This window comes from Polypterus senegalus, chromosome 7 (genome assembly GCF_016835505.1).
Source record: "Polypterus senegalus isolate Bchr_013 chromosome 7, ASM1683550v1, whole genome shotgun sequence".
Classification (NCBI taxonomy): Eukaryota; Metazoa; Chordata; class Cladistia; order Polypteriformes; family Polypteridae; genus Polypterus; species Polypterus senegalus.
In genome coordinates this window covers 59,092,672-59,109,069 of record NC_053160.1, presented here as the reverse complement: position 1 = coordinate 59,109,069, position 16,398 = coordinate 59,092,672, and the positions used below count along the sequence as shown (strand labels likewise).

At 41.8% G+C, this 16,398-nt stretch overlaps 1 protein-coding gene across 2 annotated transcripts in view; it reads left to right on the top strand.

Moving 5' to 3' along the window:
* Nucleotides 1–16,398, top strand: part of ipo11 (importin 11) — a 357,709-nt gene that overhangs the window by 201,509 nt on the left and 139,802 nt on the right. For both annotated transcript variants that reach the window (XM_039758699.1, XM_039758698.1), the window contains exon 14: nt 12,829–12,876. In XM_039758699.1, the coding sequence (XP_039614633.1) occupies nt 12,829–12,876 (48 nt within the window). The remainder of the gene's footprint in view (nt 1–12,828; nt 12,877–16,398) is intronic.

The window sequence follows — 16,398 nt, the reverse complement described above, 5'->3', positions numbered from 1 at the left end:
AGAAACATCCATTGGAATTTAACACATTGTCACCCTCCTATAGAAACAGCAGACACGAAAAAACGATAACCGTTCATATTAGAAAAAAAAAAACTTTTCATTTTTGCAGCTCTCGATTGCGGCAAAAAGTAAAAAGATATTGCCAGTGAATTCGGAATTTCGCCATTGACACTGTCAAATTTCTTGAAAGACCGTACAAAAAAAGAATTAAAATCTCTGGTTGCAAATGTATGTGAACTGCTGCATTTGAAGACATCGATAAAGCCGTTTTTATGTGGTTCAGTGATGCTTGTTCAAGAAACATTCCTATTAATGCGGCACTCATTCAAGAAAATGTGAGGTTTCTAAACTCTCTTGGGACATCCCCCAACTAGACAACACGCCGAAGAGCGTCCAGAAGTGCGCCACGCCTTTCTAAGACTGTTTACCTGTTGCCAGGGCAACAGCAGGCTCACCGCTCTGCTGAGGCTCTTCACTGATGCAAACAGAAAAGATCTCGATGGGTGATGCAAGAAACATTGTAAATGTAGGGAACAGTATTACTTGGCCACTAACCTAGCCACAACCCTGCCTGACTGCTATGTCTGTGTATAGGAGAGTGGTAGATAATGCTACAATAAGTAACTGAGCTGTTCCTGTTTCAAGCTGAATAAAACTGGTTTTGCTAAAGTACTGAGACTCATCCTCATGTTTTGGTGTGCAAGACGGGGACTTATAGCTTGACCACGATCTTTTAGGATTTGCTTCTGTGGCGCTTCGCTGTAGCGATGTGAGCCTGCTGTTGTCCTGCCCCAGCAACGGACAAACAGTCTTCCACAGACGCGGAAATTTGCACTTCGGGACACACTTCAGTGTGTTATTCCCGTTTTTTTCCCAAAAGATTTCAGAAACCTCACAATATGAAGAAGAAGAAAAGGATGATTCGGCTTCTGATTGATAACTGTGCTGCCCACAATATGCTTCCACATTTAGATAATGTTCGCATTGAATTCCTCCCACCCGATTGCGCAGCAGTGCTTCAGCCATTGGATTCACACCCTGAAAGTGTATTATCGCAAGGAAATGTTGAGAAAAATTCTCTTCAGCATAACTTGTACACAGGAGGAGATTACAATTAACGCGAAAGAAGCTATTGAAATTATTGTTAAAGAAGTTAAAGAAAGCACTATAGTGACAAATACAGAATCTCATTACTACGAAATTTCATTACAACGAAATATTTTTTAGGTCCCTGGCAGTTCGTTGTAACGGAATTTTATCTGTATTATGTACTCTTAATGCCCTTGAACTAATTCTTCACAATCATGGTATATTTTAATTTGCCACATAAAATTGTGTTCTACAGGGAATTATTTAAAAAAAAAGTAAAATATCTTGTCTGTTCTTGCAGTGGAACCAAGGAGTACTAAGGTTTATATAAGGCTTATACAATAATTACAGTACTTTAAAGGTGTGGTTTGTAGCACTTAGGCTGGATGTTAACACGTGAATGGTAGACCTACTGAATATATACCTGTGAGTTTGTAGTGCTCACTTCTCTATGAACAACTAGTTGCAACCAAAGAGGAAAAGGAAACATGTTCTTGATTGACCATTATTGAATCCATCTGCAGTTCCAAACATATATAAGGCAAGTCATTTCATTGCAGCTGATGGTGAAGTGGGCTAAAACGTATATCCATACAATATGAAGAATAGAAATGTTGTTTACTAGAATACTGAATACTTTATAGGTGAGTAGCTCTTATGTAAGGAGGCAAGACAGAATAATCGTGAATGGTGCTGCTTCACAGATCTAGTGTCATGGGTTTGAATCATGTGCCTGATTGTTGTCTGTTTGGAGTTTGCACATTCTCCTAGACTTAGCATAGTGTTCTCCTTAGCACATATGCCAACCCATAAAGATAATATGAAATGATGATTCCAGGTTAGAATGAATGGGATTGTACACTTTTCTTGTCTTTCACACAGTTCAGAGAGATAGAGATAATCTACAAGATAAGGTACAGAGCTGTTTAATTTTTAAAAGTTTGAGTCACCCATATAGTTTGTTTACTTTTTTTGTTTTATTCCTTTACAAAATGACATGAATGTTCTGTATACAATATTTGTGCAATCTCTTGACTAATATCCAATACCATTTTTACCTTGAAATATTGGTGTATGTTGTAAATTTACACCTTTTTTCTGAATGCTTGGGACGCTGGTTTCCTTCAGTCCAATTGTAAACAGCAAGAATGGACAAGGTATTTTTAAAATTAATTTAAAAAAAATACACTTTAGGACACGTTTATGTGGCAAATTAGTACATACTATGATTGTGAAGAAATAACTTAGACTTGAAAAATATCAAGCATATCTATTAAGCCGCCTTGAATAAGAATTTTGGAATCTCTTGAGAGAAATACAGATTTATGTCATCTGGATGTATGAAAATTTCTGGCAATTTATGGTGTGTGACATGCACAAAAAACAGGTTAAGTGGTCTGGGAATCATGATGGCACTATGTAGTGTATCTATTGCAATGCCATTTTCACTGATTCACCAATGAAATAACTGTGCTGTATCCCTAATCATCCATCCATCCATCAATTATCCAACCCGCTATATCCTAACTAACAGGGTCACGGGGATCTGCTAGAGCCAGTCCCAGCCAACACTGGGCACAAGGCAGGAAACAAACCCAGGGCAGGGCGCACACACACACACACAAACATCCACACACCAAGCACACACTAGGGACAATTTAGAATCGCCAATGCACCTAAACCTGCATGTCTTTGGATTGTGGAAGAAACCGTTGTACCCGGAGGAAACCCATGTAGACACGGGAGAGCATAAATACTTCACGCAGGGAGGACCCGCGAAGTGAACCCGGGTCTCCTAACTGCAAGGCAGCTGCACTACCACTGCACCACCGTTTTACACAAAAAACAAGTTATTGCTACTTTTTGTATGTTCTTTGGAAGTTTTTATTTTTTATTTTTTTTAAATAGCCAAGTGCTCAATTAGTGCACAATGTTTAACATGTTGTTGCAAGGAGAACTCTATAGCATCTGTAGAAATAATCATAGTTTCATTCATACCGTGGCACTTGGTGAATGTTGGAAATATTTGAAATTTGCATTTTTTACCCATAGTGATTATGAGGTTATATTGTTGAATAGGCCTTTGTCAAAGTTGCTTGTGTATTTTAGAAGTATTATTGAGCCATTTATTGAAAAATTCTGAAATGAAATACAAATGAAATTCTGGTTTACTGTATGTAAAGTAAAAAAAATACTTTTAATTTATCTTGCATCTATTCTATGTAAGCAATGATTGATGTTATCCTAAACTTTATGGCCCGCTGTAAAGCTGGCCAATAGGTTTATATTTTTATGCTGCTTTTTGTAAACATATATTTGCCGTTTGGCAAGATATGTTGTGAAGTATTGATCTGCTTTATAATTGCTGGTAAAACTGGTCATTTAAATCAAAATAGTCATGTCAGATTCATCATTTTATTTTATATATATATACTGTATATATATTAGTATTTTAGTATACTACTTTTAGTATTGTCAAAATACAGTGCAGATATGATCCATTTATTTAAGTGTGAAAGATTTTAGTATGGAAATGATTTTGTTTATTTAAAACAGCCTCAAATATTACAGCTTTTTTTTATTTACTTTAGCTGAGCCACAGTTATCTGCATCTCTGTTCTTGTATATTCATTTTGAGATGCTTCATATTACAAAATCAACTGAATTCATCAAATACACAGGTCACAACATGCCCAGTATGGCCTTTGATATTACACACTGTAGCATTTGCATGGCAATAGTTTCCTTAACAACTACAGTTTTGCATTCATTTCTATTGTTTAGAGATATGATGTGCATAATGAAGTTGGTTTCATATGCATATCCTCAAATGTGGCTTTTTTATACCCTTTTTCTCTGTTTACCTCCCTCTAAAACTAGGAGACCCAGTAGGTTAATTTTACCCATTTTATTATTAATTTTTCAAAAACATTTTAATTTTTAAAATTAATATTATGGTATAGACTTTTACTGCACTCCAAATTGAAACCTTGTATTTTTTTATCCTTTATAATTTAGTCATCTAATATATACTGTAGTAAAAGGCTACCCTGTTTTGCAACTCAGCTAGGTAATGAGTGTTAAAATCTTCTTGATATTAGTTCATACTAGTCCATGATATTCTTTAGGATTTATTAATTTAAAGAAATTAAAACTAAAAAAAAACAGTCTAGTGAGTGTCATTTATTGGGAAGCAAGCTAGTTGAATTAATGAAACAAGAGTAGTCAGTCAAGACAGTTGCTGCATGCAGATAAGAAAAAACTACTCCTGCAAAGGTTAAAACAAAACTGTGATTAAAAAAAAAATGCTAACTACGGAATTAATAACGGAAGGCAATACTAGGAAACAAATTGAGAATCTGGCTCATGAAATAAGGCTGCATTCCATGAAATTTTCAATTGGAATGTCCCTTTAAGTTGGATTTCCAACTTGGAAACTCTGGGATCGATCAAGTCTGAGTTTTTCCAGCTTTACATAAGGAATAAGTGGAGCACAAAGTTAGAAAAACAGATAGAGAAAAGTAAAGTTAATCATAGAAGGACAAACGGCAGGCACTTCTATAAAGTATTTTCTTCAGCTTAAGTTTTTTTTTTAATTTTACCATAGTACTAGGGTGTTGTACCGTGTTAGCCATTAATTTAAATCATTTAGTTTTAATTAAAACAAAGAAAAGGTTAGACAGTTTTAGTAATCCTAAATCAAATTTTAATAATGAGGCAAATGCAAAGCTAGTCCTGTTGGATGTTGGACCTTTTAGATGATGGTTTTGCAGAGCCAGTTGTCTATCAGTGTTACATCTGTAGGAGATGCCAGCTGATTCAACACCTTGAGCTCAGGGTTGCTGAACTGGAGGAGGAGCTGGCTGGCCTGCATTGTAGTAGATATTGGTGGACCCGATAGGTAGGTCACAGTCACAAGTTGCATGGTGAAGGGCACATACTGTCCAGGAGCATCCACCCCAGAATTAAAATTGTCAAACCATTTTCATGACGTTGTGGAGCTGGATGGTGTCTCTGGTGATTCTCAGGTGGTAGGCAGGGATGAGGTGCCTCAGCGAGCCACCTCAAAGCCAGTTCCATGAAAGAGAGATGTAGTGTTTATGGAGCCTGGGATTCCTGGACATTTTTCATTCTCGGGAATGAAACTGCTGTAATTCCCGAAAAACCAGGAACGGCCAAGCTCGCATATATAGTGTGTAAAAATCGATCAAGAAATAACAGAGTTATAGTTGAAAACTAAAGACGTCATTAATGTCTGTCAGACAACAGCTTTGAACAGCAACTTGAAATTGCAATGCATCAGTCTGTTGCATCCGCATTATCTGTGCCAAGAAACTTGCCATCACAGAATGATGACAAGAAACTGGATGCATCAGTAAAAGCTGAAATGGTGGTGTTTCAGAGCAACGGCAAGAGCGGGCGTTGTTTAGAACAAGTGTATCTGTATCTGATGACTGTGCTGCCTACTTCAGTGGAGGCAAAGCGTGCTTTCTCAGTGGCTGGCGTACTCTGCACTAAGTACACTCTGGTCTGGACGACCGCATGTTGGACATATAATGCATAAAATATATGTTGTCGTACCTTGCATAACTGAATAACCTTTATGGCACAATAACAATTCAATGCATTTATGGTCACTACAGTATTTGGATTTAATAATCTTCATGTGGGGAAAGGCTGACTCGCATAAATAAGTAGAGCCGAATAATGCAGTCAAAAAGCTTTTGAATTCAGCCGAGTGAAAAATAACGGCTGTCCGATTAACTGTGATTTTAGTTTCCTCTCTTTTCTCTTTCTCAGATAGCTTTTCGGAAGGAAGTCAGTTTCGTAGTTTTTATGAAAGTGCCTTTCCACATTTTCCTTCTTTGGAATAACAATGATAGATTGACAGATCAGACAAATGCACTTCAATTGTGACATTGTGAGAGAAAAAAATCCTCTTCTAATTCCACATAAAGCCCATACCCTCCCCAAACAATTTTTTTTAAATCCCTTCTTTAGTCGATATAAATTGGAAGGCTAACTAGATCACAGCCGGAGTTTTGCAGTAGCTCGCGCGTTTGATCATGAGTGTGGGATGGCCAGTGTGTTAGAAGAAAAGAGATCTCAGACTTGCCGACTTGTATGTCAGTCTAGTAGCAAATACCATAGGGAGGACTAATGTTTTTAAAAAAAAAAAAAATTTATTTTTTTTTGAATGCAATGCAATCTACCTGCACTACCTTTATGATCTACAGGTCAATTGCGATTGACGCATTGGGCATCCCTGAACTAGATGCATGTACTTGTATGACAGCATGAACTGCTTGTAGATAAGGTTAGTCTTTTATTGGTGTCAACATATTAGAGTAGTTTTATTAAAAATAAGTGTCGGTAGTTCTAAAACTGTTCACATGTGAGATGCCCATGCACTGTGTCATCCCCGGGATTCTCAGGAATGACATGCGGGATTCCCGAATTCCCAGGAATGGATAAACCCGTCCAGGAATGGATTCCCTAGTAGTGTTAGTTGGAGACTCGAGCATTAAGGAGATTGAAGAGCAGGTTTGCTCCAGAGACAGAGAGTCTCACACAGTGTGTTGCTTTCTGGATGCAAAGGTGGGGGACCTCCCTGAAAGGGTGGATAGGCTCTTGCCCGGTGGGAGAAGATCCAGTTGTCATTGTACATGATGGAAAAAATGACATACATAAGGGTATTCTGTCAGTTCTGTGATCCAAATTTCATGAGTTAGGTACCAGTCTGAGGACAAGGTAGTCTTCTCTCAAGTTCTGCCTGTGCCACACGCTATTTCAGGTAAGATTGAGGAGATTAGAAGACTTAACACATGGCTCAAATCTTGGTGCAGGGTAGAAGGTTATAGGTTTATGTGGCATTGGGACTGCTTTTGGAACAGATGGGGCCTGTTCTACCACGATCGGTTACATCTGACCCGGAGGGGCACCACTGTTTTGGGGAAGCATATGAATAGGCTTGTCAAGGATTGTTGAAACTAGGGAAGCAGGGAGTTTAGGACAGGCCAGGTTTAGCTCTATACGTGGAGGAACAAACTAAGGTGTAGAAATAAAAATGTGTATTCATGTAAATTCTAACCCACCATTTACAGTAAATATAGAAGGAGTAACATATTGAAAATAGCTTGCCTTAACTCTGGAAGTATGAAAAAATAAGGCAAGTGAGTTAGAGCCGTATGTAGCAGAGGATACTTATGATATTATAGCAATAACAGAAACCTGGCCAAATAACAAAGATGGGGATGAGTATAACATAGAGGGATACACAGTTTTTAGGAAGGATAGACCAAGCAGAAAATGAGGTGGAGTTGCTTTTTCTGTCAAACAGAATTTAAATGCTTATCCTCATCAGACAATGTGCCCAATCTTAATGAGGATATGTGGCTTTGCCTGGAAAGCATTAAAGAAGGAGGCCTCATTTTAGGAATGTGTTATAGACCACCCAATACAGACAGTAATTTCAACATACATCAAATTTTGAGCAGATGCGGCAAAGTCTAAGGAGGATAAACTGGGATAAGCTTTTAAGTGTAGAGACTGTTGAGGAGCAGTGTAACAGGTTTAAAAATGTTTTCATGTAATGCATGACAGGTACATACCTAAATTTGGAATTAATAAGAAATTTACAAAACTCCACACTGGGTTAATAAAGAGTTAAAAAAGCTGCAAAGGAAACATCAGATTTATGAGGCATACAAGACTAATAATTCCAAAGTGAGTCATAGAGTGTATGAGTATATGAGGGCAACCTTCAAGAAGGATATTAGGGAGGCTAAAAGACAGTTGGAGAGGAATATAGCAGATAAGAAGAAAGACAACACTATGAGATTCTTTCAGTATTTTAGTAGTAAAAGAACAGTTGGGAGGAGGTAAAGTGCATCAGAAATAGTAAGGGGGAATTAAAAGTTACAGACCATGAAATAGCAGATGCTCTAAACTTGTATTTTTCTGAGGTCTTCATAAGTGAGGAAATGGATAACCTTCCAGCGGTAAACAGGACTACTGAGGAGGTACTGGAGAATTTGGATATTGTAAAGGGAGAAGTACTGCTCAGATGAAATAGGCTAAAATCAAACATCACAAGGACCAGATAACATTTACCCTTGAGTTCTTAAGTAGGCTAGTGAGTACATATATAAACCCTTGACACATATTTTTAGGAAGTCACTGTACACTGGGGAGATTCCGAAGGACTTGAAAATGGCAAATATTATCTTTTATAAAAAAAAGGAGTGACCGGACAGAGCCATGCAACTATAGGCCAGTGAGCTTAACATGCATCACAGGAAAATTAATGGAATGATTTATTAAGGATAAGCTTGAGCAGCACATGGTAAGTACAGGAGTTTTTCTAAATGGTCAGCTTGGTTTCAGAAGAGGGAGGTCAAGTTTTACTAACATGCTGGAATTCTGTCAGGAGGGAACAAAAGGATATGATCAAAGCGGAGCATATGCTGTATTATTTATCTTGACTTTCAGAAATGAACTGAATTAAAAACAAATAGTTACAAATGTTAACAATTGTGGTGTTAACATTACAAACCTATTCAGCTTATTATAGTAAATAAATAAATAAAATATTTTCTGAGATCACAGTCCTAATGTCCATCCATCCTCTTCCGCTTATCCGAGGTCGGGTCACTGGGGTAGCAGCTTAAGCAGAGAGGCCCAGACTTCCCTCTCCCCGGCCACTTCTTCCAGCTCTTCCGGGAGAATCCCATGCTCCCAGGCCAGCCGGAGACATAGTCCCTCCAGTGTCCTGGGTCTTCCCCGGGCCTCCTCCCGTTGGACGTGCCCGGAACACCTTACCAGGGAGGCGTCCAGGAGGCATCCTGATCAGATGCCCGAGCCACCTCATCTGACTCCTCTCGATGCGGAGGAGCAGCGGCTCTACTCTGAGCCCCTCCCGGATGACTGAGCTTCTCACCCTATCTTTAAGGGAAAGCCCAGACACCCTGCGGAGGAAACTCATTTCAGCCGCTTGTATTCGCGATCTCCTTCTTTCGGTCACTACCCATAGCTCATGACCATAGGTGAGGGTAGGAGCGTAGATCGACTGGTAAATTGAGACCTTTGCCTTACGGCTCAGCTCCTTTTTCACCACGACAGACCGATGCAGAGCCCGCATCACTGCGGATGACGCACCGATCCGCCTATCGATCTCACGCTCCATTCTTCCCTCACTCGTGAACAAGACCCCGAGATACTTGAACTCCTCCACTTGGGGCAGGATCTCTCCTCCAACCCTGAGAGGGCACTCCACCCTTTTCCGGCTGAGGACCATGCTCGGATTTGGAGGTGCTGATTCTCATCCCAGCCGCTTCACACTCAGCTGCGAACCGATCCAGAGAGAGCTGAAGATCACGGCCTGATGAAGCAAACAGGACAACACCATCTGCAAAAAGCAGTGACCCAATCCTGAGTCCACCAAACCGACCCCTTCAACACCCTGGTTGCGCCTAGAAATTCTGTCCATAAAAGTTATGAACAGAATGGTGACAAAGGGCAGCCCTGGCGGAGTCCAACTCTCACTGGAAACGGGCTCGACTTACTGCCGGCAATGCGGACCAAGCTCTGACACCGTTGTACAGAGACCGAACAGCTCTTATCAGGGGTCCGTACCCCATACTCCCGAGCACCCCCACAGGATTCCCGAGGGACACGGTCGAATGCCTTTTCCAAGTCCACAAAACACATGTAGACCGGTCGGGCAAACTCCCATGCACCCTCCAGGACTCTGCTAAGGGTGAAGAGCTGGTCCACTGTTCCGCGACCAGGACTAAAACCACACTGTTCCTCCTGAATCCGAGGTTCACTATCCGACGGACCCTCCTCTCCAGAACCCCGAATAGACTTTTCCAGGGAGGCTGAGGAGTGTGATCCCTCTATAGTTGGAACACACCCTCCGTCCCCTTTTAAAGAGGGGACCACCACCCCGGTCTGCCAATCCAGAGGCACTGTCCCCGATGTCCATGCAATGTTGCAGAGACGTGTCAACCAAGACAGTCCTACAACATCCAGAGCCTTAAGGAACTCGGCGTATCTCATCCACCCCGGGCCCTGCCACCAAGGAGTTTTTGACCACCTCGGTGACTTCAGTCCCAGAGATGGGAGAGCCCACCTCAGAGTCCCCAGGCTCTGCTTCCTCATTGGAAGGCATGTTAGTGGGATTGAGGAGGTCTTGAAGTACTCCTCCCACCGACCCATAACGCCCCGAAGTGAGGTCAGCAGCGCACCATCCCCACCATATACGGTGTTGACACTGCACTGCTTCCCTCCTGAGACGCCGGACGGTGGACCAGAATCTCCTCGAAGCCGTCCAAAGTCGTTCTCCATGGCCTCTCCAAACTCCTCCCATGCCCGAAGTTTTGCCTCAGCAACAACGAAGCCGCGTTCGCTTGGCCTGCCGGTACCTATCAGCTGCCTCCAGAGACCCACAGGACAAAAAGTCCTATAGGACTCCTTCTTCAGCTTGACGGCATCCCTCACCGCGGTGTCCACCAACGGGTTCGGGATTGCCGCCACGACAGGCACCACCACCTTGCGGCCACAGCTCCGGTCAGCCGCCTCAACAATAGAGGCACGGAACATGGCCCATTCGACTCAATGTCCCCACCTCCCTCGGGACGGGTTGAAGTTCTGCCGGAGGTGGGAGTTGAAGCTACTTCTGACAGGGGACTCTGCCAGCCGCTCCCAGCAGACCCTCACAACACGCTTGGGCCTACCAGGTCTGACCGCATCTTCCCCACCATCGAAGCCAACTCACCACCAGGTGGTGATCAGTTGACAGCTCCGCCCCTCTCTTCACCCGAAAGTGTCCAAGACATATGGCGCAAGTCCACGACACGACCACAAAGTCGATCATCGACCTGAGGCCTAGGGTGTCCTGGTGCCAAGTGCACATATGAACACCCTTATGCTTGAACATGGTGTTCGTTATGGACAATCCATGACGAGCACAGAAGTCCAATAACAAAACACCAGATCGGGGGCCATTCCTCCCAATCACGCCCTTCCAGGTCTCACTGTCATTGCCCACGTGAGCATTGAAGTCTCCCAGCAAAACGAGGGAATCCCCAGAAGGTATGCCCTCTAGCAACCCCTCCAGAGACTCCAAAAAGGGTGGATACTCCAAACTGCTGTTTGGCGCATACGCACAAACAACAGTCAGGACCCTTCCCCCCACCCGAAGGCGGAGGGAGGCCACCCTCTCGCCCACCGGGGTAAACCCCAATGCACAGGCTCCAGTGGGGGCAATAAGTATGCCCACCCCTGCTCGGCGCCTCTCACCGGGGGCAACTCCAGAGTGGTAGAGAGTCCAGCCCCTCTCAAGGAGATTGGTTCCAGAGTCCAAGCTGTGTCGAGGTGAGTCCGACTATATCTAGCCGGAACCTCTCGACCTCGCACTAGCTCAGGCTCCTTCCCCTTCAGAGAGGTGACATTCCACGTCCCAAGAGCCAGTTTCTGTAGCCGAGGATCAGACCGCCAAGGTCCCCCCTCGCCACCACCCAACTCACACTGCACCCAACCTCCTTGGCCCCTCCCATAGGTGGTGAGCCCATGGGGAGGAGGACCCACGTTACCTCTTCGGGCTGTGCCCGGCCGAGCCCCATGGGTGCAGGCCCGGCCACCAGGCGCTCGCCATCGAGCCCCACCTCCAGGCCTGGCTCCAGAGGGGGCCCGGTGACCAGCCCGGGCAAGGGAAAACGTCGTCCAAGGTTTTTATTCTTCATTAGAGGTTTATTGAACCGCTCTTTGTCTCATCCCTCACCTAGGACCAGTTTGCCTTGGGTGGCCCTACCAGGGGCATAAAGCCCCGGACAACATAGCTCCTAGGATCATTGGGACACGCAAACCCCTCCACCACGATAAGGTGACGGTTCAAGGAGGAGCAGTCCTAGTGTTCTGATTTAAATACCCGTCTCTGTGACTTTAATGGTTGCCATTGTTTTGCAAGGATTTTTTTCAGGGTACTTTAGTTTTTCTTCTAAGTCTCAAAGAGGCATATCATGTCAGTTGGCATTTCTGTATTGGCCTGTTATCAATGAGAATTGGTGTGATGTTTGGTCTTCAAGTATAGGTTGTAAAAGAATCAGTCTCAACACACAAAAAAGATTTGGGGCAGCCACCTGTATATTGTCCCTGGCTGCAATTGGGTATTTAAGGACAGCAATGTTGCTCTGCTGAGTTCCCAGATTGAACTGCTTGAATAGTAAACTGATGGCGGCTTTACAGGCCAAAACTGGAAGTGACATCATCTGTGGCCGGAACCGAAAGTGCCGTCATTCTTGCCACCGGGACCGGTTTTGACATCATTCGTGACGCCGGGACCAGTAGTGATGTCATTCGGGGACCAGAAGTGACGTTGTTCGTGGAGCCAGGACCGAAAGTGATGTTGTTCGTGGCACCGGAAGTGACGTCTTTTGATGGTGTGTCGTGTAGGTTTTCCCATATCTGGCCTGCAGAGATAACAGAAGTAGGATTAGTGCACCCTTCCACCTTCTTGGCCTGGCACATAATTACCTCCACTTGATCCACTCAGCTTCCTCCTAGTTGCACTTGTATGACAAGGTATACTACAAAAATATGAGAAATGTTGTAATTAATATTTATACTTTCTTGGAAAATTCTTAAACTTCTACCACTATTAAGTGAAGTTATGTTTATTTTAATGCAGAAAATTACTTTGATATGTTCTTAATTTCTGATTTTATTTGTTCCCTCCAGAGCCAATGATAGCAGAGGATATGAACCAGCTGCTCATTAAGGATGCTGGTATGATTATATTTTATCTGTACATTTTTTTGTTCCCTGTGCTGTCAAATCCATTAATGTTTTATGAGGGATAATATTTTTTGTGTCATCTGTTTAATGCTTTGTAAATTCAATTGTTTACTGTAACTTGAATTACAATAGCTAAATTGTATGTACATTTTTTGCTTAAAATTTACTTTGGGGGAAATAATTATTGAACGCGTTAACATTTTTTTTTTCAGTAAATGTATTTACAATGAGGCTATTCAAATGAAAATCTCACCATAAGGCATTAACTCAAGCAATCCACAAATATAAACAATTCACAACATTAAAGGCAATAAATAGAGGTATGTGTAATAAAGTGCAATGACACAGGAAAAAAGCATTGAACATACTAAGAAAAAGCAGTACACCAAAGCAAGGAACCAACTGAAATCCATAAGCAGTTAGAAAGTAATTCACCTCCTATCTGTGCAAATTTATATAAGCTGTGTTAGTACATATTGATGGGGTATAAAATGTTTTTTTGCTACCAAGTTGTCACACAAGAACTATCTCATGGTGGGTAAAAGCAAAGGGTTCTCCCATTTTTGCCAACCATATCAATGGTACTGATTACAGATGTAGTTCATAACTTCTCAATCTTCCTGTAATCACCATTGGATCCATTATTTGCAAGTGGAAGGAACATCATTCCGTCAACAGGCCACTCACAGGAGGTCCTTACAAGATTTTTGACTCGGGAGTTAGAAGGGTAATCAAAAGAGTAGGCCAAGAGAAAAGGATCACTTGGAAAGCGGTAGTAATAGGTGATGCACTTTACTGGCGTGGCCTCTATGCATGCTCACCCCACAAGACTCCATTACTGAAGAAAAGGCATGTTGAAGTTTGTTTACAGTTTGCTACACAACCTTTGGACCAAAGTTTTAACTTTTTGGCTGTTATATGATTCATCATGTTTGGACAAGAAATGGCACTGCACATCACCCAAAAAAACTCTATGCCAACAGTGAAGTTTGAAGGTGGAAGCATCATGGTGTGGGGCTGTTTCTCATCTCATGGTACAGGCAGACATATTGTAATTGAAGGAACAATGAATGGAGCCGTGTAGCAAGAGATTCTTGAAATGAATCTGCTGCATTTCAACAGGATGATGAGGATGAGACATGGGTGGAACTTCTAGTAGGACAGCGATCCAAAACAAACAACAAAGAAACTCTCAAATGATTTCAGAGAAAGAAAATGAAGTTGTCAGAATGGCGCAGTCAATCATCTGACTTAAATCCAATTGAACATTTGTGGAAGGAACTAAAGATCAGGGTTCACAAGAGGGCCCCTTGGTATCTTCAAGATTTAAAGGCAATCACTTTAGAAGAATGAGTCAAAATCACACCTGTGCACTGCAGGAAATTGGTTTCTTGAAGCCGTCATTACAAAGGCTTCTCCACTTTGTATTAAATTAGCCTCTTCAATGCCTTTTCCTTATGTCATTTCACTTTTATTACACATACCTTTACTTATGGCCTGTAATGTTATGAATTCTTTATAGTTGTGGATTTCTTTAGTTAATACAAATGTCGGATGAGAATTTAATGTGAATAATCTCATTGGAAATACTGTATATTTACTGAAAAAGATTATACGTTCAATACTTTTTTCCCCGCACTGTAACTAGACAGCTCAAGCAGACATGAAGTTTGTACTAAATTCAATATGCTTCATCATATGAATATGAAATGTTTCATAAACTTAAATGGATTGAAGAGTGATTTTACTGGTATTTCAACTGTAGTTTAGTTTTAGTTCAAAGTCATAATTACTTTTTCAACCTTGATGGTTTGTGACAAAGTTTTCATCCTTGGGTATGTAACAGGAAATTGAGGAATTGGAATACAGTAATCCCTCCTCGATCGCAGGGGTTGCTTTCCAGAACCCCCCGCGATAGATGAAAATCCACGAAGTAGAAACCATATGTTTGTATGGTTATTTTTACAGTGGTGTGAAAAACTATATGCCCCCTTCCTGATTTCTTATTCTTTTGCATGTTTGTCACACAAAATGTTTCTGATCATCAAACACATTTAACCATTAGTCAAATATAACACAAGTAAACACAAAATTCAGTTTTTAAATGATGGTTTTTATTATTTAGGGAGAAAAAATCCAAACCTACATGGCCCTGTGTGAAAAGTAATTGCCCTTTGTTAAAAATAACCTAACTGCGGTGTATCACACCTGAGTTCAATTTCCGTAGCCACCCCCAGGCCTGATTACTGCCACACCTGTTTCAATCAAGAAATCACTTAAATAGGAGCTGCCTGACACAGAGATGTAGACCAAAAGCACCTCAAAAGCCAACCATCATGCCAAGATCCAAAGAAATTCAGGAACAAATGAGAACAGAAGTAATTGAGATCTATCAGTCTGGTAAAGGTTATAAAGCCATTTCTAAAGCTTTGGGACTCCAGCAAACCACAGTGAGAGCCATTATCCACAAATGGCAAAAACATGGAACAGTGGTGAACCTTCCCAGGAGTGGCTGGCAGACCAAAATTACCCCAAGAGCGCAGAGACGACTCATCCGAGAGGTCACAAAAGACCCCAGGACAATGTCTAAAGAACTGCAGGCCTCACTTGCCTCAATTAAGGTCAGTGTTCACGACTCCTCCATAAGAAAGAGACTGGGCAAAAATGGCCTGCATGGCAGATTTCCAAGACGTAAACCACTGTTAAGCAAAAAGAACGTTAGGGCTCGTCTCAATTTTGCTAAGAAACATCTCAATGATTGCCAAGACTTTTGGGAAAATACCTTGTGGACTGATAAGACAAAAGTTGAACTTTTTGGAAGGCAAATGTCCCTTTACATCTGGTGTAAAAGGAACACAGCATTTCAGAAAAAGAACATCATACCAACAGTAAAATATGGTGGTGCTAGTGTGATGGTCTGAGGTTGTTTTGCTGCTTCAGGACCTGGAAGGCTTGCTGTGATAGATTGAACCATGAATTCTACTGTCTACCAAAAAATCCTGAAGGAGAATGTCCGGCCATCTGTTCGTCAACTCAAGCTGAAGCGATCTTGGGTGCTGCAACAGGACAATGACCCAAACACACCAACAAATCCACCTCTGAATGGCTGAAGAAAAATAAAATGAAGACTTTGGAGTGGCCTAGTCAAAGTCCTGACCTGAATCCAATTGAGATGCTATGGCATGACCTTAAAAGGCGGTTCATGCTAGAAAACCCTCAAATAAAGCTGAATTACAACAATTCTGCAAAGATGAGTGGGCCAAAATTTCTCCAGAGCGCTGTAAAAGACTCATTGCAAGTTATCGCAAACGCTTGATTGCAGTTATTGCTGCTAAGGATGGCCCAACCAGTTATTAGGTTCAGGTGGCAATTACTTTTTCACACAGGGCCATGTAGGTTTGGATTTTTTTTTCTCCCTAAATAATAAAACCATCATTTAAAACTGCATTTTGTGTTTACTTGTGTTATATTTGACTAATGGTTAAATGTGTTTGATGATCAGAAACATTTTGT